This window comes from Scyliorhinus torazame, chromosome 14 (genome assembly GCF_047496885.1).
Source record: "Scyliorhinus torazame isolate Kashiwa2021f chromosome 14, sScyTor2.1, whole genome shotgun sequence".
Classification (NCBI taxonomy): Eukaryota; Metazoa; Chordata; class Chondrichthyes; order Carcharhiniformes; family Scyliorhinidae; genus Scyliorhinus; species Scyliorhinus torazame.
The window spans coordinates 225,493,403-225,515,772 of NC_092720.1; the positions used below are offsets into that span (position 1 = coordinate 225,493,403).

The following is a 22,370-nucleotide window of genomic DNA, read 5'->3' on the forward strand; positions in this document are numbered from 1 at the left end:
ATTCACTGCACTGGAGTGTGTTATTGAGGAGTGGGATTCATTGCACTGGAGTGTGTTATTGAGGAGTGGGATTCACTGCATTGGAGTGTGTTACGGAGGAGTGGGGTTCACTGCACTGGAGTGTGTTACTGAGGAGTGGGATTCACTGCACTGGATTGTGTTATTGAGGAGGAGTGGGATTCACTGCACTGGAGTGTGTTATTGAGGAGGAGTGGGATTCACTGCACTGGAGTGTGTTATTCAGGAGTCGGATTCACTGCACTGGAGTGGAGTATTGAGGGGGAGTGGGGTTCACTGCAATGGAGTGTGTTATTGATGAGGAGAGGGATTCACTGCAATAGAGTGTGTTATTGAGTAGGAGAGGGATTCACTGCAATGGAGTCTGTTATTGAGGAGGAGTGGGATTCACTGCACTGGAGTGTGTTACTGAGGAGTGGGATTCACTGCACTGGAGTGTGTTATTGAGGAGGAGTGGGATTCACTGCACTGGAGTGTGTTATTGAGGAGTGGGATTCACTGCATTGGAGTGTGTTACGGAGGAGTGGGATTCACTGCACTGGTGTGTGTTATTGAGGAGGAGTGGGAATCACTGCACTGGAGTGTGTTATTGAGGAGTCGGATTCACTGCACTGGATTGTGTTATTGAGGAGGAGTGGGATTCACTGCACTGGAGTGTGTTATTGACGAGTGGGATTCACTGCACTGGTGTGTGTTATTGAGGAGGAGTGGGAATCACTGCATTGGAGTGTGTTACGGAGGAGTGGGATTCACTGCACTGGTGTATGTTATTGAGGAGTGGGAATCACTGCACTGGATTGTGTTATTGAGGAGGAGTGGGATTCACTGCACTGGAGTGTGTTATTGACGAGTGGGATTCACTGCACTGGTGTGTGTTATTGAGGAGGAGTGGGAATCACTGCATTGGAGTGTGTTATTGAGGAGGAGTGGGATTCACTGCACTGGTGTATGTTATTGAGGAGGAGTGGGAATCACTGCACTGGAGTGTGTTATTGAGGAGTCGGATTCACTGCACTGGATTGTGTTATTGAGGAGGAGTGGGATTCACTGCACTGGAGTGTGTTATTGACGAGTGGGATTCACTGCACTGGTGTGTGTTATTGAGGAGGAGTGGGAATCACTGCACTGGAGTGTGTTATTGAGGAGGGGGATTCACTGCACTGGATTGGATTATTGAGGCGGAGTGGGAATCACTGCACTGGAGGGTGTTATTGAGGAGGAGTGGGATTCACTGCACTGGAGTGTGTTATTGACGAGTGGGATTCACTGCACTGGTGTGTGTTATTGAGGAGGAGTGGGAATCACTGCACTGGAGTGTGTTATTGAGGAGGGGGATTCACTGCACTGGATTGGATTATTGAGGCGGAGTGGGAATCACTGCACTGGAGGGTGTTATTGAGGAGGAGAGGGATTCACTGCACTGGAGTGTGTCATTGAGGAGTGGGATTCACTGCACTGGAGTGATTTATTGAGGAGGAGTGGGATTCACTGCACTGGAGTGTGTTATTGACGAGGAGTGGGACTCACTGCACTGGAGTGTGTTATTGAGGAGGAGTGGGATTCACTGCACTGGAGTGTGTTATTGAGGAGGAGTGGGATTCACTGCACTGGAGTGTGCTTTTGAGGAGGAGTGGGATTCACTGCACTGGAGTGTGTTATTGACGAGGAGTGGGACTCACTGCACTGGAGTGTGTTATTGAGGAGTGGGATTCACTGCACTGGAGTGTTTTATTGTGGAGGAGTAAGATTCACTGCACTGGAGTGTGTTATTGAGGAGGAGTGGGATTCACTGCACTGGAGTGTGTTATTGAGGAGTGGGATTCACTGCACTGGAGTTTGTGATTGAGGAGGAGTGGGATTTACTGCACTGGAGTGGGTTATTGAGGAGGAGTGGGATTCACTGCACCGGAGTGTGTTATTGAGGTGGAGTGGGATTCACTGCACTGGAGTGTGTTATTGAGGAGGAGTGGGGTTCACTGCACTGGAGTGTTTTATTGAGGAGGAGTGGGATTCACTGCACTGGAGTGTGTTATTGAGGAGGAGTGGGACTCACTGCACTGGAGTGTGTTATTGAGGAGGAGTGGGATTCACTGCACTGGAGTGTGTTATTGAGGAGTGGGATTCACTGCACTGGAGTGAGTTTTTGAGGAGGAGTGGGATTCACTGCACTGGAGTGTGTTATTGACGAGCAGTGGGACTCACTGCACTGGAGTGTGTTATTGAGGAGGAGTGGGATTCACTGCACTGGAGTGTGCTTTTGAGGAGGAGTGGGATTCACTGCACTGGAGTGTGTTATTGACGAGGAGTGGGACTCGCTGCACTGGAGTGTGTTATTGAGGAGTGGGATTCACTGCACTGGAGTGTGTTATTGAGGAGGAGTGGGATTCACTGCACTGGAGTGTGTTATTGACGAGTGGAATTCACTGCACTGGAGTGTGTTATTGAGGAGTGGGATTCACTGCACTGGACTTTGTTATTGAGGAGGAGTGGGATTCACTGCACTGGAGTGTGTTATTGAGGAGGAGTGGGATTCCCTGCACTGGAGTGTGTTATTGAGGAGGAGTGGGATTCACTGCACTGGAGTGGGTTATTGAGGAGGAGTGGGATTCACTGCACTGGAGTGTGTTATTGAGGAGTGGGATTCACTGCACTGGAGTGTGTTATTGAGGAGTGGGATTCACTGCACTGGAGTGTGTTATTGAGGAGGAGTGGGATTAACTGCACTGGAGTGTGTTATTGAGGAGGAGTGGGATTCACTGCACTGGAGTGTGTTATTGAGAATGAGTGGGATTCAGTGCAGTGGAGTGTGTTATTGAGGAGGAGTGGGACTCACTGCACTGGAGTGTGATATTGAGGAGGAGTGGGATTCCCTGCACTGGAGTGTGTTATTGAGGAGTGAGAGTCACTGCACTGGAGTGTCTTATTGATGAGGAGTGGGAATCACTGCACTGGAGTGTGTTATTGAGGAGTGGGATTCACTGCACTGGAGTGTGTTATTGACGAGTGGGATTCACTGCACTGGTGTGTGTTATTGAGGAGGAGTGGGAATCACTGCATTGGAGTGTGTTATTGAGGAGGAGTGGGATTCACTGCACTGGTGTATGTTATTGAGGAGGAGTGGGAATCACTGCACTGGAGTGTGTTATTGAGGAGTCGGATTCACTGCACTGGATTGTGTTATTGAGGAGGAGTGGGATTCACTGCACTGGAGTGTGTTATTGACGAGTGGGATTCACTGCACTGGTGTGTGTTATTGAGGAGGAGTGGGAATCACTGCACTGGAGTGTGTTATTGAGGAGGGGGATTCACTGCACTGGATTGGATTATTGAGGCGGAGTGGGAATCACTGCACTGGAGGGTGTTATTGAGGAGGAGTGGGATTCACTGCACTGGAGTGTGTTATTGACGAGTGGGATTCACTGCACTGGTGTGTGTTATTGAGGAGGAGTGGGAATCACTGCACTGGAGTGTGTTATTGAGGAGGGGGATTCACTGCACTGGATTGGATTATTGAGGCGGAGTGGGAATCACTGCACTGGAGGGTGTTATTGAGGAGGAGAGGGATTCACTGCACTGGAGTGTGTCATTGAGGAGTGGGATTCACTGCACTGGAGTGATTTATTGAGGAGGAGTGGGATTCACTGCACTGGAGTGTGTTATTGACGAGGAGTGGGACTCACTGCACTGGAGTGTGTTATTGAGGAGGAGTGGGATTCACTGCACTGGAGTGTGTTATTGAGGAGGAGTGGGATTCACTGCACTGGAGTGTGCTTTTGAGGAGGAGTGGGATTCACTGCACTGGAGTGTGTTATTGACGAGGAGTGGGACTCACTGCACTGGAGTGTGTTATTGAGGAGTGGGATTCACTGCACTGGAGTGTGTTATTGTGGAGGAGTAAGATTCACTGCACTGGAGTGTGTTATTGAGGAGGAGTGGGATTCACTGCACTGGAGTGTGTTATTGAGGAGTGGGATTCACTGCACTGGAGTTTGTGATTGAGGAGGAGTGGGATTTACTGCACTGGAGTGGGTTATTGAGGAGGAGTGGGATTCACTGCACCGGAGTGTGTTATTGAGGTGGAGTGGGATTCACTGCACTGGAGTGTGTTATTGAGGAGGAGTGGGGTTCACTGCACTGGAGTGTTTTATTGAGGAGGAGTGGGATTCACTGCACTGGAGTGTGTTATTGAGGAGGAGTGGGACTCACTGCACTGGAGTGTGTTATTGAGGAGGAGTGGGATTCACTGCACTGGAGTGTGTTATTGAGGAGTGGGATTCACTGCACTGGAGTGAGTTTTTGAGGAGGAGTGGGATTCACTGCACTGGAGTGTGTTATTGACGAGCAGTGGGACTCACTGCACTGGAGTGTGTTATTGAGGAGGAGTGGGATTCACTGCACTGGAGTGTGCTTTTGAGGAGGAGTGGGATTCACTGCACTGGAGTGTGTTATTGACGAGGAGTGGGACTCGCTGCACTGGAGTGTGTTATTGAGGAGTGGGATTCACTGCACTGGAGTGTGTTATTGAGGAGGAGTGGGATTCACTGCACTGGAGTGTGTTATTGAGGAGTGGAATTCACTGCACTGGAGTGTGTTATTGAGGAGTGGGATTCACTGCACTGGACTTTGTTATTGAGGAGGAGTGGGATTCACTGCACTGGAGTGTGTTATTGAGGAGGAGTGGGATTCCCTGCACTGGAGTGTGTTATTGAGGAGGAGTGGGATTCACTGCACTGGAGTGGGTTATTGAGGAGGAGTGGGATTCACTGCACTGGAGTGTGTTATTGAGGAGTGGGATTCACTGCACTGGAGTGTGTTATTGAGGAGTGGGATTCACTGCACTGGAGTGTGTTATTGAGGAGGAGTGGGATTAACTGCACTGGAGTGTGTTATTGAGGAGGAGTGGGATTCACTGCACTGGAGTGTGTTATTGAGAATGAGTGGGATTCAGTGCAGTGGAGTGTGTTATTGAGGAGGAGTGGGACTCACTGCACTGGAGTGTGATATTGAGGAGGAGTGGGATTCCCTGCACTGGAGTGTGTTATTGAGGAGTGAGAGTCACTGCACTGGAGTGTCTTATTGATGAGGAGTGGGAATCACTGCACTGGAGTGTGTTATTGAGGAGGAGTGGGATTCCCTGCACTGGAGTGTGTTATTGAGGAGGAGTGGGACTCACTGCACTGGAGTGTGTTATTGAGGAGGAGTGGGATTCACTGCAATCGTGTTTCTATTCAGAGCATTTTAAATTCTGTGTGTTAGATATCGGGAAGTTCTTGTATTTGTGTGCGTTGGAAATGGGGTCCAGCTTTCAATATATTTAATTTTGTGTTTATTGAAGTGTGAATGAATTTGTTTTAGGTTTCGGTGTGTGAATGGGAATGAGGGTTTAGAATGTGAAAGCAAAGGCAAGTTAAAGGAAAACTAGGCTGTTGCTTAGCAACCAGGGGCCACCACAGAACAGAAGGAAGTTTAGAGTTTGTTGTAAGCTAGACGCAGGAGAAGCTGAACAGCAAAAGGGAGCTGTAGAGAGCAGACTACCACAAAGGAACAAAAGAAAGGCTGGAAAACCAGGAAGCAGAGAGAAAGGATAATTACGGACGGTCAATAAATGTTGGCCCTGCCAGGGTCAACCACCTCCCGTGAATGAATGAAAAGCAACCGGTCCAGCGAATCACACCTCCCCTCAATAACATGAGCTTCAATGCCTCCTTAAGAACACACAAAGCCCGTGAACCCCTGGTCAGACTCGGTAAGGATTTCCATCCATCAAGGACATGAGTGAACCAGATGTTTTCACTCAAATGAAATTTCACCACCTGCCAAGGTGGCATTCGAATCGAGGTGCCCAGAGCAGCACCCTGGCGCTCTTTATTACCAATCCAGTGGCACTAGCGCTGTGCCACTGCCTGCCCCTAGAGAGAATTAGAGGGCTGAGGGCGGGAGAGAATAGGCAGAGAGGCAGCGATTGAGAAAATGAGGAATATGTCGGAAATGAGAGTCGAATTGTGCGCGAGGAAACGCGAGAGTAACTGTCGGGAAGGCTGTAAAGAGCAGAGTGGGGAAAGTTATTTCCACCGCCAACGAAGAGAGCAAAGTCTGATCTCAGCAATGCAGGTACCCCTGATATTGTGTTCTGCACCTTAATCTAACATCACCACATCACCGAGTGAATTAAGGACACGCACCTTCGACATGCAGGTACACAAACTTATAGAACATTTTGCTGGGCTCCGCGTGATATCCTTCCACTTGTAATTGATAAACGCCACTGTCAGCAACCTCGAGCCGCCGGAGCAGCAAGCTACCGTTTGAAGGGAAATATGTACATCGGTGTTGATAATATGAAGATAAAGATGGAGCTTCACCATCAACTTCATGAAACGCTATTAATGTCTTGTGTGTTCGGTCAATAAAGGCCCACTCGAGTTTCATTCCCGTTTTCATTTCCACATCACTCTCGAATATAATCGAGTCAAACATCGCTCCATAAGCGACCTGCCTCTTTTCTAAAGGTGTCACATCTGTAGAAACTGCAAAACAAAAGGAGTTCCGTTGAATCAGCGGCAAATAGAAATGCTTGATTATTCGACAGTGTGGGAACAGGAAATGAGAGAAACGTGACAATTTCAGGGGCATGAAGATCAAAGATACCAGCGAAGGGAGGAATTGGAGTCTCCGGGAGAGGGAGGGGAGGAATTGGAGACTCCGGGAGAGGGAGGAGGGGAATTGGTGTCTCTGGGAGAGGGAGGGGAGGAATTGGAGTCTCCGGGAGAGGGAGGAGGGGAATTGGAGTCTCCGGGAGAGGGATGAGGTGAATTGGAATCTCTGGGAGAGGGAGGGGAGGAATTAGAGTCTCCGGGAGAGGGAGGAGGGGAACTGGAGTCTCCGGGAGAGGGAGGGGAGGAATTGGAGTCTCCGGGAGAGGGAGTGGAGGAACTGGAGTCTCCGGGAGAGGGAGGGGAGGAATTGGAGTCTCCGGGAGAGGGAGGGGAGGAATTGGAGTCTCCGGGAGAGGGAGGAGGGGAACTGGAGTCTCCGGGAGAGGGAGGGGAGGAATTGGAGTCTCCAGGAGTGGGAGGGGAGGAACTGGAGTCTCCGGGAGAGGGAGGGGAGGAATTGGAGTCTCCGGGAGAGGGAGGGGAGGAATTGGAGTCTCCGGGAGAGGGAGGGGAGGAATTGGAGTCTCCGGGAGAGGGAGGGGAGGAATTGGAGTCTCCAGGAGAGGGAGGGTAGTAATTGGAGTCTCCGGGAGAGGGAGGGGAGGAATTGGAGTCTCCGGGAGAGGGAGGGGAGGAATTGGAGTCTCCGGGAGAGGGAGGGGAGGAATTGGAGTCTCGGGGAGAGGGAGGAGGGGAATTGGAGTCTCCGGGAGAGGGAGGAGGGGAATTGGAGTCTCCGGGAGAGGGAGGAGGGGAATTGGAGTTTCCGGGAGAGGGAGGGGAGGAATTGGAGTCTCCGGGAGAGTGAGGGGAGGAATTGGAGTCTCCAGGAGAGGGAGGGTAGTAATTGGAGTCTCCGGGAGAGGGAGGGGAGGAATTGGAGTCTCCGGGAGAGGGAGGGGAGGAATTGGAGTCTCCGGGAGAGGGAGGGGAGGAATTGGAGTCTCGGGGAGAGGGAGGAGGGGAATTGGAGTCTCCGGGAGAGGGAGGAGGGGAATTGGAGTCTCCGGGAGAGGGAGGAGGGGAATTGGAGTTTCCGGGAGAGGGAGGGGAGGAATTGGAGTCTCTGGGAGAGGGAGGGGAGGAATTGGAGACGCCGGGAGAGGGAGGAGGGGAATTGGTGTCTCCGGGAGAGGGAGGGGAGGAATCCGAGTCTCCGGGAGAGGGAGGAGGTGAATTGGAGTGTCCGGGAGAGGGAGGAGGGGAATTGGAGTCTCCGGGAGAGGGAGGAGGTGAATTGGAGTGTCCGGGAGAGGGAGGAGGTGAATTGGAGAGGGGAGGAATTGGAGTGTCTGGGAGAGGTAGGGGAGGAATTGGAGTCTCCGGGAGAGGGAGGAGGGGAATTGGAGTCTCCGGGGCAGGGAGGAGGGGAATTGGAGTCTCCAGGAGAGGGAGGAGGTGAATTGGAGTCTCCGGGAGAGGGAGGAGGTGAATTGGAGTCTCCGGGAGAGGGAGGAGGGGAATTGGAGTCTCCGGGAGAGGGAAGGGGTGAATTGGAGTCTCCGGGAGAGGGAAGGGGAGGAATTGGAGTCTCCGGAAGAGGGGGGAGGGGAATTGGAGTCTCCGGGAGAGGGAGGGGAGGAATTGGAGTCTCTGGGAGAGGGAGGGGAGGAATTGGAGACGCCGGGAGAGGGAGGAGGGGAATTGGAGTCTCCGGGAGAGGGAGGGGAGGAATTGGAGTCTCCGGGAGAGGGAGGGGAGGAATTGGAGTCTCCGGGAGAGGGAGGAGGGGAATTGGAGTCTCCGGGAGAGGGAGGAGGTGAATTGGAGTCTCCGGGAGAGGGAGGTGGGGAATTGGAGTCTCCGGGACAGGGAGGTGGGGAATTGGAGTCTCCGGGACAGGGAGAGGAGGAATTGGAGTGTCCGGGAGAGGGAAGAAGTGAATTGGAGTCTCCGGGAGAGGGAGGGGAGGAATTGGAGTCTCCGGGAGAGGGAGGAGGTGAATTGGAGTGTCCGGAAGAGGGAGGGGAGGAATTGGAGTCTCCGGGGCAGGGAGGAGGGGAATTGGAGTCTCCGGGAGAGGGAGGAGGGGAATTGGAGTCTCCGGGAGTTGGAGGAGGGGAATTGGAGTCTCCGGGAGAGGGAGGAGGGGAATTGGAGTCTCCGGGAGAGGGAGGAGGGAAATTGGAGTCTCCGGGAGAGGGAGGAGGGGAATTGGAGTCTCCGGGAGAGGGAGGGGAGGACTTGGAGTCTCCGGGAGAGGGAGGGGAGGTGAAAGTGAGGCTCCGGGAGAGGGAAGTGAGGATTTGGAGTCTCCGGGAGAGGGAAGTGGAGAATTGGAGTCTCCGGGAGAGGGAGGAGGGGAATTGGAGTCTCCGGGAGAGGGAGGAGAGGAATTGGAGTCTCCGGGAGAGGGAGGGGAGGAATTGGAGTCTCCGGGAGAGGGAGGGGAGGACTTGGAGTCTCCGGGAGAGGGAGGGGAGGTGAAAGTGAGGCTCCGGGAGAGGGAAGTGAGGATTTGGAGTCTCCGGGAGAGGGAAGTGGAGAATTGGAGTCTCCGGGAGAGGGAGGAGGGGAATTGGAGTCTCTGGGAGAGAGAGGAGGGGAATTGGAGTCTCCAGGAGAGGGAGGAGGTGAATTGGAGTCTCTGGGAGAGGGAGGAGGTGAATTGGAATCTCCGGGAGAGGGAGGGGAGGACTTGGAGTCTCCGGGAGAGGGAGGGGAGGCATTGGAGTCTCTGGGAGAGGGAGGAGGCGAATTGGAGTCTCCGGGAGAGGGAGGTTTGGAATTGGAGTCTCTGGGAGAGGGAGGTGGAGAATTGGAGTCTCCGGGAGAGGGAGGAGGGGAATTGGAGTCTCCGGGAGAGGGTGGAGGTGAATTGGAGTCTCCGGGAGAGGGAGGTGGGGAATTGGAGTCTCCAGGAGAGGGAGGTTTGGAATTGGAGTCTCCGGGAAAGGGAGGAGGTGAATTGGAATCTCCGGGAGAGGGAGGAGGGGAATTGGTGTCTCCGGGAGAGAGAGGGGAGGAATTGGAGTCTCCGGGGCAGGGAGGAGGGGAATTGGAGTCTCCGGGAGAGGGAGGAGGTGAATTGGAGTGTCCGGGAGAGGGAAGAAGTGAATTGGAGTCTCCGGGAGAGGGAGGGGAGGAATTGGAGTCTCCGGGAGAGGGAGGAGGGGAATTGGAGTCTCCGGGAGAGGGAGGAGGTGAATTGGAGTGTCCGGGAGAGGGAAGAAGTGAATTGGAGTCTCCGGGAGAGGGAGGGGAGGAATTGGAGTCTCCGGGAGAGGGAGGAGGTGAATTGGAGTGTCCGGGAGAGGGAGGGGAGGAATTGGAGTCTCCGGGAGAGGGAGGAGGGGAATTGGAGTCTCCGGGAGAGGGAGGAGGTGAATTGGAGTCTCCGGGAGAGGTAGGAGGGGAATTGGTGTCTCCGGGAGAGGGAGGGGAGGAATTGGAGTGTCCGGGAGAGGGAGGAGGTGAATTGGAGTCTCTGGGAGAGGGAGGGGAGTAATTGGAGTCTCTGGGAGAGGGAGGGGAGGAATTGGAGTGTCCGGGAGAGGGAGGAGGGGAATTGGAGTCTCCGGGAGAGGGAAGTGGGGAATTGGAGTCTGCGAGACAGGGAGGGGAGGAATTGGAGTCTCCGGGAGAGGGAGGGGAGGAATTGGAGTCTCCGGGACAGGGAGGGGAGGAATTGGAGTCTCCGGGAGAGGGAGGAGGGGAATTGGGATCTCCGGGAGAGGGAGGAGGCGAATTGGAGTCTCTGGGAGAGGGAGGGGAGGAATTGGAGTCTCCGGGAGAGGGAAAGGAGGATTTTGGTCTCCGAGAGAGGGAGGGGAGGAATTGGAGTCTCCGGCAGAGGGAGGAGGGGAATTGGAGTGTCCGGGATGTCATGATATTCAAACACACACATCATGATGGACACACTAACAGGCAAATCAGAGCACACAACACCACAACCAATCACAGACAAGAACACCAACCACATAAAAAGCACGAGCACGACACCTGGTGGTCAGTAGGTCTGGGGAGAAGGAAACAAGAAAGAGCTGTTGAAACACCACAAGCAGGGAGCCCCCCACGTGCAGAGTGCAAAGACCAAGTTGTAAATAGTGAGTTTAAATAAAGAAGCGTTGTACCATATGCAACTGTGTTGGCTCATCTGTGTGTCAGAACACCCAACACCACATGGTACAGGAGTGGATCGATACCTGCCTACTAACCTGCCATTCTGGACATGGACCACACCGGCAAACCGCAGCCGATGCAAGTCACGGGGAACCTAGGCACCAACTGGAAGCTCTACAGGCAGCGATTTGACCTGTACATCCGTGCCACCGAAAAACAGAATGTCTCGGATGATTCGAAGATTGCAATGCTCCTCTTCTACGCAGGCCCCCACCCAAACGATGTCTTTAATTCACTGGTGTTCGAGGAAGGCGAAAACCAGGCCAAATATGACACGGTCATCCTGAAACTGGACCAGCACTTTCAAACTGAAGTAAACGAAACTTTTGAAAGATACATCTTTCAGCAACGCCTGCAAGGTAAGGAGGAGCTTTTTCAACCCTTTTTGACGCACCTCCGGATTCTAGCGCAGTCCTGCGGTTACGGCACCACTACAGAGTCCATGATCAGGGACCAGATTGTTTTTGGCGTTGCCTCTAGTGGCCTACGCCAGCAGCTTCTTAAAATAAAGAGCCTCACCTTAGCGTCTGCTGTGGAAGCCTGTGTCCTCCATGAAAATGCTGCCTGCCGTTTTGCCCGATTTCAGGCGTCCGAGTTGGCACGGAGGGGGTCCCCAGCCGTCGAATCGGCAAGCCAGGCCGCCCACGACGTTGAACGCATCCAGGCCGTCGATTTCTTCCCGCCCCACGGTCCGGACGACAGCGGCCGCTTCCCGCGCTTTTCGCGGTCTCCCGCGCAGGTGCGCGCCAAGAATAACGGCCACAACGAGGGACGCACTGCGCAGGCGCGCCCACCGCAAGATCGCACTGCGCATGCGCAGTGGCGCAACGAACGTCGTGACGTCATGACGTGCAGCAATTGTGGAGGTCTACACTTAAAAGGGCAATGTCCTGCAAAATACCGACAGTGCAACAGATGTGCCATGATAGGCCACTACGCAGCCCGCTGTCGTGCGGCTCAACCCATGGATCCGGCGCATCCTCGACAACCTCGCACACGAGTCAGGACCGTCCAGCCCACGCATCACGACTTCCAGTTAAGTGATGCAGATGACCAGGATGACTTCCGAGTTGCCGTCATTGATGTCAACAAGGTCAATGCCATCAATCCAGACGATGAGTGGTGTGCCACCCTGACGGTCAACCGATCGCGCGTCGCCTTCCGTCTGGACACCGGCGCATCCGCCAACCTGATTGCTTACTCTGCAGTCCAGGCCATGAAGGTCAAACCACCCATCACACCATCCCGGCTTAAGATGGTTGACTATAACGGGAACGTTATCCCGTCCGTAGGATCTTGCCAGCTACAGGTGACTCACAAGAGGTACACGGCCACACTCCCCTTCGAAGTTGTGGGCTCATCAAAGGACTCGTTACTGGGCGCACAAGCGTGTAAGATCCTTCACCTGGTACAGCGCATCATGTCTCTCTCTCCAGATGAGATATCCGACTTCCCGGATGCTGAGTTCCACGCGAATCTCCATTCCCTCCTCGCTCACAACCAGGAGGTTTTTGAAGGCATGGGGACATTGCCACACACGTACAAGATTCGACTCAGACCGGACGCCATCCCTGTCGTTCACGCACCTCGCAGGGTTCCTGCGCCTCTCAAAGACCGCCTCAAGGCACAACTGCAGATTCTTCAGGACCAAGGGGTCCTATCCAAGGTCACGGAGCCCACGCCATGGGTCAGCTCCATGGTCTGTGTAAAGAAGCCCTCTGGCGAGCTCCGTATATGTATAGATCCAAAAGATCTGAACAACAACATCATGCGGGAACACTATCCCATCCCGAAACGAGAAGACCTCACCAGCGAGATGGCGCGAGCCAACATATTCACTAAATTGGATGCGTCCAAAGGATTCTGGCAGATCCAACTGGACCCGGCCAGCCGAAGACTATGCACATTCAACACCCCTTTTGGCAGATTCTGCTACAACCGGATGCCATTCGGCATCATTTCGGCATCTGAAGTATTCCACCGCATTATGGAGCAGATGATGGAAGGCATCGAAGGGGTACGTGTATATGTGGACGATATCATCATTTGGTCCACCACTCCGCAGGAACACATGCATCGTCTTCGACGTGTCTTCACCCGCATACGGCAAAATGGCCTGCGTCTCAACCGTGCGAAGTGTGCTTTCGGCCAGACGGAGCTGAAATTCCTCGGGGACCACATCTCAAGGTCCGGGGTCCGTCCCGATGCAGACAAGGTTAGCGCCATCACAGCCATGCCACGACCGGCTGACAAGAAGGCTGTCTTAAGATTCCTGGGCATGGTCAACTTCCTTGGGAAGTTCATTCCCAACCTGGCTTCTCATACAACAAACATGCGCCATCTCGTAAAAAAATCGACGGAATTCAACTGGCACCAGTCGCATCAGCGGGAATGGGAGGAGCTCAAGCACAAACTGGTCACGGCACCAGTGCTGGCCTTCTTTGACGCGACTCGCCCTACAAAGATCTCAACAGACGCCAGCCAATCTGGTATTGGAGCGGTACTCCTGCAAAAAGACAGCACGTCATCATGGGCCCCGGTTGCGTATGCCTCACGAGCCATGACCCCTACCGAACAGCGCTACGCGCAAATCGAAAAAGAATGCCTGGGCTTGTTAACTGGACTGGACAAGTTCCACGACTATGTGTATGGCCTGCCACGATTCACGGTCGAAACTGACCACCGCCCCCTGGTCAACATCATTAACAAAGACCTGAACGACATGACTCCTCGCCTCCAGCGCATCTTACTTAAACTCAGGAGGTACGATTTTGAACTGATCTACACTCCGGGGAAGGAACTCATAGTGGCGGACACTCTTTCCCGAGCAGTGAGCACACCACCAGATGCGGAGGGGTTCGTGCGTCAAATTGAGGCACACGTGACTCTGACAGCAGCAAATATGCCAGCTGATGATCCTTGTCTGGCCCACATACGCGCAGAGACGGCGACTGACCCTCTGCTGCAGCGAGTGATGCGCCACATGACGGAAGGGTGGCTAAAAGGGCAGTGCCCCCAGTTTTATAATGTGCGAGATGATCTCACCAATATAGACGGGGTCCTTATGAAATCGCATAGGATCGTCATTCCACACAGTGTGCGCCAGATGATTCTTCGTCAACTACACGAAGGCCACTTGGGCGTCGAAAAATGCAGACGAAGGGCCCGGGCGGCGGTATATTGGCCGGGTATTAATGAAGACATAGCCAACATGGTGCTCAACTGCACAACCTGTCAGAGGTTTCAGCCAGCGCAACCTCCGGAAACACTTCTACCACACGAGATGGTGACGTCCCCCTGGGCGAAGGTGGGTGTTGACCTATTTCACGCGCTCGGCAGAGATTACATTGTTATTATAGACTACTTCTCAAACTACCCGGAAGTCATGCCTCTCCATGATCTGACGTCGTCCGCAGTCATTGGGGCCTGCAAGGAAACGTTTGCTCGCCATGGCATTCCAAGGACTGTCATGTCAGACAATGGACCTTGTTTTGCCAGCCGTGAATGGTCGTCCTTTGCCGCAGCATATGGTTTCACTCATGTGACATCCAGCCCTCTGCATCCACAATCGAACGGGAAGGCTGAAAAGGGTGTCCACATCGCAAAGCGGCTCCTGTGCAAGGCGGCTGATGCCGGATCGGACTTTAACCTTGCCTTGCTGGCCTATCGATCGGCCCCGTTATCCACGGGCCTCTCGCCAGCGCAGCTACTAATGGGTCGCTCCCTCAGGACGACGGTACCTTCCGTCCTGGCACCGACAACAGACCATGAGGCGGTTCTTCGGGACATGCAACTGCAGCGTGATCGCCAGAAAGGTCGGTACGACACACGAGCGACGGACCTGCCCCCCCTGTCCTCCGGAGACAAAGTACGCGTCCATCAACCGTATGGTGGCTGGTCAGCACCGGCCGAAGTCCTCCGACAAGTGGCTCCCCGCTCGTTCCTGGTTCGCATGCCGGATGGTTCCGTGCGTCGCCGCAATCGGCGCGCCCTTCGCCGACTTCCACGCTCACAGCCACACAACATGCCAGATCCTCAACAGGCTTCCGAGGATGACTTTGTGGAGCTGCCGCACATCACGCCCTTTCCATCGCCACCCATGGCCATGCCTGCACAGCAGCCGGTGGTTCTTGATCCACCCTTAAGGCGGTCAACCCGAATTCGTCGCAAACCCATTAGAATGGACTTATAATACAGTTCATATGTTTAATAAGTTGGACAATCTTACATGATAACCTGTTGTTGTTTATCGTTCCAGATGTCGTCTGACTGGACAACTGTTCAAATTTTTTTTCTTCTTCTCTCGTTCGCATTTCTGTTATGTTATGGTACAACTGGATTCATGTGACGCACTCGACATCGCCCCATGTACATAGTTCCGTCATAGACACATGCTGCACACGACACACACACACTCTTAGATGCACTCACGTCACGATCATATTTATTACCACGTAGGCACATATCTTTGTAAAAAGGGGGGATGTCATGATATTCAAACACACACATCATGATGGACACACTAACAGGCAAATCAGAGCACACAACACCACAACCAATCACAGACAAGAACACCAACCACATAAAAAGCACGAGCACGACACCTGGAGGTCAGTAGGTCTGGGGAGAAGGAAACAAGAAAGAGCTGTTGAAACACCACAAGCAGGGAGCCCCCCACGTGCAGAGTGCAAAGACCAAGTTGTAAATAGTGAGTTTAAATAAAGAAGCGTTGTACCACATACAACTGTGTTGGCTCATCTGTGTGTCAGAACACCCAACACCACACGGGAGAGGGAGGAGGTGAATTGGAGTCTCCGGGAGAGGGAGGAGGGGAATTGGTGTCTCTGGGAGAGGGATGAGGTGAATTGGAATCTCTCGGAGAGGGAGGGGAGGAATTAGAGTCTCCGGGAGAGGGAGGAGGGGAACTGGAGTCTCCGGGAGAGGGAGGGGAGGAATTGGAGTCTCCGGGAGAGGGAGGGGAGGAATTGGACTCTCCGGGAGAGGGAGGGGAGGAATTGGAGTCTCCGGGAGAGGGAGGGGAGGAATTGGAGTCTCCTGGGAGAGGGAGGAGGGGAACTGGAGTCTCCGGGAGAGGGAGGGGAGGAATTGGAGTCTCCAGGAGAGGGAGGGGAGGAACTGGAGTCTCCGGGAGAGGGAGGGGAGGAATTGGAGTCTCCGGGAGAGGGAGGGGAGGAATTGGAGTCTCCGGGAGAGGGAGGGGAGGAATTGGAGTCTCCAGGAGAGGGAGGGGAGGAATTGGAGTCTCCAGGAGAGGGAGGGTAGTAATTGGAGTCTCCGGGAGAGGGAGGGGAGGAATTGGAGTCTCCGGGAGAGGGAGGAGGCGAATTGGAGTCTCTGGGAGAGGGAGGGGAGGAATTGGAGTCTCGGGGAGAGGGAGGAGGTTAATTGGAGTCTCCGGGAGAGGGAGGAGGGGAATTGGAGTCTCCGGGAGAGGGAGGGGAGGAATTGGAGTCTCCGGGAGAGGGAGGAGGGGAATTGGAGTCTCCGGGAGAGGGAGGGGAGGAATTGGAGTCTCTGGGAGAGGGAGGGGAGGAATTGGAGACGCCGGGAGAGGGAGGAGGGGAATTGGTGTCTCCGGGAGAGGGAGGGGAGGAATCAGAGTCTCCGGGAGAGGGAGGAGGTGAATTGGAGTGTCCGGGAGAGGGAGGAGGGGAATTGGAGTCTCCGGGAGAGGGAGGAGGTGAATTGGAGTGTCCGGGAGAGGGAGGACGTGAATTGGAGAGGGGAGGAATTGGAGTGTCTGGGAGAGGTAGGGGAGGAATTGGAGTCTCCGGGAGAGGGAGGAGGGGAATTGGAGTCTCCGGGGCTGGGAGGAGGGGAATTGGAGTCTCCAGGAGAGGGAGGAGGTGAATTGGAGTCTCCGGGAGTGGGAGGAGGTGAATTGGAGTCTCCGGGAGAGGGAGGAGGGGAATTGGAGTCTCCGGGAGAGGGAAGGGGTGAATTGGAGTCTCCGGGAGAGGGAGGTGCGGAATTGGAGTCTCCGGGGCAGGGAGGGGAGGAAGGGAATTGGTGTCTCTGGGAGAGGGAGGGGAGGAATTGGAGTCTCCGGGAGAGGGAGGGTAGTAATTGGAGTCTCCGGGAGAGGTGGAGGGGAATTGGAGTCTCCGGGAGAGGGAGGGGAGGAATTGGAGTCTCTGGGAGAGGGAGGGGAGGAATTGGAGACGCCGGGAGAGGGAGGAGGGGAATTGGAGTCTCCGGGAGAGGGAGGGGAGGAATTGGAGTCTCCGGGAGAGGGAGGGGAGGAATTGGAGTCTCCGGAAGAGGGAGGAGGGGAATTGGAGTCTCCGGGAGAGGGCGGAGGTGAATTGGAGTCTCCGGGAGAGGGAGGTGGGGAATTGGAGTCTCCGGGACAGGGAGGTGGGGAATTGGAGTCTCCGGGACAGGGAGGGGAGGAATTGGAGTGTCCGGGAGAGGGAAGAAGTGAATTGGAGTCTCCGGGAGAGGGAGGGGAGGAATTGGAGTCTCCGGGAGAGGGAGGAGGTGAATTGGAGTGTCCGGGAGAGGGAGGGGAGGAATTGGAGTCTCCGGGGCAGGGAGGAGGGGAATTGGAGTCTCCGGGAGAGGGAGAAGGGGAATTGGAGTCTCCGGGAGTTGGAGGAGGGGAATTGGAGTCTCCGGGAGAGGGAGGAGGGGAATTGGAGTCTCCGGGAGAGGGAGGAGGGGAATTGGAGTCTCCGGGAGAGGGAGGGGAGGAATTGGAGTCTCCGGGAGAGGGAGGAGAGGAATTGGAGTCTCTGGGAGAGGGAGGGGAGGAATTGGAGTCTCCGGGAGAGGGAGGGGAGGACTTGGACTCTCCAGGAGATGGAGGGGAGGTGAAAGTGAGGCTCCGGGAGAGGGAAGTGGGGATTTGGAGTCTCCGGGAGAGGGAGGTGGAGAATTGGAGTCTCCAGGAGAGGGAGGAGGGGAATTGGAGTCTCTGGGAGAGAGAGGAGGGGAATTGGAGTCTCCAGGAGAGGGAGGAGGTGAATTGGAGTCTCTGGGAGAGGGAGGAGGTGAATTGGAATCTCCGGGAGAGGGAGGGGAGGACTTGGAGTCTCCGGGAGAGGGAGGGGAGGCATTGGAGTCTCTGGGAGAGGGAGGAGGCGAATTGGAGTCTCCGGGAGAGGGAGGTTTGGAATTGGAGTCTCTGGGAGAGGGAGGTGGAGAATTGGAGTCTCCGGGAGAGGGAGGAGGGGAATTGGAGTCTCCGGGAGAGGGTGGAGGTGAATTGGAATCTCCGGGAGAGGGAGGTGGGGAATTGGAGTCTCCGGGAGAGGGAGGTTTGGAATTGGAGTCTCCGGGAGAGGGAGGAGGGGAATTGGTGTCTCCGGGAGAGGGAGGGGAGGAATTGGAGTCTCCGGGGCAGGGAGGAGGGGAATTGGAGTCTCCGGGAGAGGGAGGAGGTGAATTGGAGTGTCCGGGAGAGGGAAGAAGTGAATTGGAGTCTCCGGGAGAGGGAGGGGAGGAATTGGAGTCTCCGGGAGAGGGAGGAGGTGAATTGGAGTGTCCGGGAGAGGGAGGGGAGGAATTGGAGTCTCCGGGGCAGGGAGGAGGGGAATTGGAGTCTCCGGGAGAGGGAGGAGGTGAATTGGAGTGTCCGGGAGAGGGAGGAGGTGAATTGGAGTCTCTGGGAGAGGGAGGGGAGTAATTGGAGTCTCTGGGAGAGGGAGGGGAGGAATTGGAGTGTCCGGGAGAGGGAGGAGGGGAATTGGAGTCTCCGGGAGAGGGAAGTGGGGAATTGGAGTCTGCGAGACAGGGAGGGGAGGAATTGGAGTCTCCGGGAGAGGGAGGGGAGGAATTGGAGTCTCCGGGACAGGGAGGGGAGGAATTGGAGTCTCCGGGAGAGGGAGGAGGGGAATTGGGATCTCCGGGAGAGGGAGGAGGCGAATTGGAGTCTCTGGGAGAGGGAGGGGAGGAATTGGAGTCTCCGGGAGAGGGAAAGGAGGATTTTGGTCTCCGAGAGAGGGAGGGGAGGAATTGGAGTCTCCGGCAGAGGGAGGAGGGGCATTGGAGTGTCCGGGAGAGGGAGGAGGTGAATTGGAGTCTCCGGGATAGGAAGGAGGGGAATTGGTGTCTCTGGGAGAGGGATGAGGTGAATTGGAATCTCTCGGAGAGGGAGGGGAGGAACTGGAGTCTCCGGGAGAGGGAGGGGAGGAATTGGAGTCTCCGGGAGAGGGAGGAGGGGAACTGGAGTCTCCGGGAGAGGGAGGGGAGGAACTGGAGTCTCCAGGAGAGGGAGGGGAGGAACTGGAGTCTCCGGGAGAGGGAGGGGAGGAATTGGAGTCTCCGGGAGAGGGAGGGGAGGAATTGGAGTCTCCGGGAGAGGGAGGGGAGGAATTGGAGTATCCAGGATAGGGAGGGGAGGAATTGGAGTCTCCAGGAGAGGGAGGGTAGTAATTGGAGTCTCCGGGAGAGGGAGGGGAGGAATTGGAGTCTCCGGGAGAGGGAGGAGGCGAATTGGAGTCTCTGGGAGAGGGAGGGGAGGAATTGGAGTCTCGGGGAGAGGGAGGAGGTTAATTGGAGTCTCCGGGAGAGGGAGGAGGGGAATTGGAGTCTCCGGGAGAGGGAGGGGAGGAATTGGAGTCTCCGGGAGAGGGAGGAGGGGAATTGGAGTCTCCGGGAGAGGGAGGGGAGGAATTGGAGTCTCTGGGAGAGGGAGGGGAGGAATTGGAGACGCCGGGAGAGGGAGGAGGGGAATTGGTGTCTCCGGGAGAGGGAGGGGAGGAATCCGAGTCTCCGGGAGAGGGAGGAGGTGAATTGGAGTGTCCGGGAGAGGGAGGAGGGGAATTGGAGTCTCCGGGAGAGGGAGGAGGTGAATTGGCGTGTCCGGGAGAGGGAGGAGGTGAATTGGAGAGGGGAGGAATTGGAGTGTCTGGGAGAGGTAGGGGAGGAATTGGAGTCTCCAGGAGAGGGAGGAGGGGAATTGGAGTCTCCGGGGCAGGGAGGAGGGGAATTGGAGTCTCCAGGAGAGGGAGGAGGTGAATTGGAGTCTCCGGGAGTGGGAGGAGGTGAATTGGAGTCTCCGGGAGAGGGAGGAGGGGAATTGGAGTCTGCGGGAGAGGGAAGGGGTGAATTGGAGTCTCCGGGAGAGGGAGGTGGGGAATTGGAGTCTCCGGGGCAGGGAGGGGAGGAATTGGAGTCTCCGGGAGAGGGAGGAGGGGAATTGGTGTCTCTGGGAGAGGGAGGGGAGGAATTGGAGTCTCCGGGAGAGAGAGGGTAGTAATTGGAGTCTCCGGGAGAGGGAGGAGGGGAATTGGAGTCTCCGGGAGAGGGAGGGGAGGAATTGGAGTCTCTGGGAGAGGGAGGGGAGGAATTGGAGACGCCGGGAGAGGGAGGAGGGGAATTGGAGTCTCCGGGAGAGGGAGGGGAGGAATTGGAGTCTCCGGGAGAGGGAGGGGAGGAATTGGAGTCTCCGGGAGAGGGAGGAGGGGAATTGGAGTCTCCGGGAGAGGGCTGAGGTGAATTGGAGTCTCCGGGAGAGGGAGGTGGGGAATTGGAGTCTCCGGGACAGGGAGGTGGGGAATTGGAGTCTCCGGGACAGGAAGGGGAGGAATTGGAGTGTCCGGGAGAGGGAAGAAGTGAATTGGAGTCTCCGGGAGAGGGAGGGGAGGAATTGGAGTCTCCGGGAGAGGGAGGAGGTGAATTGGAGTGTCCGGGAGAGGGAGGGGAGGAATTGGAGTCTCCGGGGCAGGGAGGAGGGGAATTGGAGTCTCCGGGAGAGGGAGAAGGGGAATTGGAGTCTCCGGGAGTTGGAGGAGGGGAATTGGAGTCTCCGGGAGAGGGAGGAGGGGAATTGGAGTCTCCGGGAGAGGGAGGAGGGGAATTGGAGTCTCCGGGAGAGGGAGGAGGGAAATTGGAGTCTCCGGGAGAGGGAGGAGGGGAATTGGAGTCTCCGGGAAAGGGAGGGGAGGAATTGGAGTCTCCGGGAGAGGGAGGAGAGGAATTGGAGTCTCTGGGAGAGGGAGGGGAGGAATTGGAGTCTCCGGGAGAGGGAGGGGAGGACTTGGACTCTCCGGGAGAGGGAGGGGAGGTGAAAGTGAGGCTCCGGGAGAGGGAGGAGGGGAATTGGAGTCTCCGGGAGAGGGAAGTGGGGAATTGGAGTCTGCGAGACAGGGAGGGGAGGAATTGGAGTCTCCGGGAGAGGGAGGGGAGGAATTGGAGTCTCCGGGACAGGGAGGGGAGGAATTGGAGTCTCCGGGAGAGGGAGGAGGGGAATTGGGATCTCCGGGAGAGGGAGGAGGCGAATTGGAGTCTCTGGGAGAGGGAGGGGAGGAATTGGAGTCTCCGGGAGAGGGAAAGGAGGATTTTGGTCTCCGAGAGAGGGAGGGGAGGAATTGGAGTCTCCGGCAGAGGGAGGAGGGGAATTGGAGTGTCCGGGAGAGGGAGGAGGTGAATTGGAGTCTCCGGGAGAGGGAGGAGGGGAATTGGTGTCTCTGGGAGAGGGATGAGGTGAATTGGAATCTCTCGGAGAGGGAGGGGAGGAATTAGAGTCTCCGGGAGAGGGAGGAGGGGAACTGGAGTCTCCGGGAGAGGGAGGGGAGGAATTGGAGTCTCCGGGAGAGGGAGGGGAGGAACTGGAGTCTCCGGGAGAGGGAGGGGAGGAATTGGAGTCTCCGGGAGAGGGAGGGGAGGAATTGGAGTCTCCGGGAGAGGGAGGGGAGGAATTGGAGTCTCCGGGAGAGGGAGGAGGGGAACTGGAGTCTCCGGGAGAGGGAGGGGAGGAATTGGAGTCTCCAGGAGAGGGAGGGGAGGAACTGGAGTCTCCGGGAGAGGGAGGGGAGGAATTGGAGTCTCCGGGAGAGGGAGGGGAGGAATTGGAGTCTCCGGGAGAGGGAGGGGAGGAATTGGAGTCTCCGGGAGAGGGAGGGGAGGAATTGGAGTCTCCAGGAGAGGGAGGGTAGTAATTGGAGTCTCCGGGAGAGGGAGGGGAGGAATTGGAGTCTCCGGGAGAGGGAGGAGGCGAATTGGAGTCTCTGGGAGAGGGAGGGGAGGAATTGGAGTCTCGGGGAGAGGGAGGAGGTTAATTGGAGTCTCCGGGAGAGGGAGGAGGGGAATTGGAGTCTCCGGGAGAGGGAGGGGAGGAATTGGAGTCTCCGGGAGAGGGAGGAGGGGAATTGGAGTCTCCGGGAGAGGGAGGGGAGGAATTGGAGTCTCTGGGAGAGGGAGGGGAGGAATTGGAGACGCCGGGAGAGGGAGGAGGGGAATTGGTGTCTCCGGGAGAGGGAGGGGAGGAATCCGAGTCTCCGGGAGAGGGAGGAGGTGAATTGGAGTGTCCGGGAGAGGGAGGAGGGGAATTGGAGTCTCCGGGAGAGGGAGGAGGTGAATTGGAGTGTCCGGGAGAGGGAGGAGGTGAATTGGAGAGGGGAGGAATTGGAGTGTCTGGGAGAGGTAGGGGAGGAATTGGAGTCTCCGGGAGAGGGAGGAGGGGAATTGGAGTCTCCGGGGCAGGGAGGAGGGGAATTGGAGTCTCCAGGAGAGGGAGGAGGTGAATTGGAGTCTCCGGGAGTGGGAGGAGGTGAATTGGAGTCTCCGGGAGAGGGAGGAGGGGAATTGGAGTCTCCGGGAGAGGGAAGG

General features: G+C 55.9%; 1 protein-coding gene across 6 annotated transcripts in view; it reads right to left on the reverse strand.

Moving 5' to 3' along the window:
- Positions 1-22,370, reverse strand: part of LOC140390589 (uncharacterized) — a 149,741-nt gene that overhangs the window by 73,443 nt on the left and 53,928 nt on the right. For all 6 annotated transcript variants that reach the window (XM_072475801.1, XM_072475798.1, XM_072475799.1 and 3 more), the window contains exon 2: positions 6,201-6,545. In XM_072475801.1, coding sequence (XP_072331902.1) covers positions 6,201-6,545 — 345 coding nt within the window. The remainder of the gene's footprint in view (positions 1-6,200; positions 6,546-22,370) is intronic.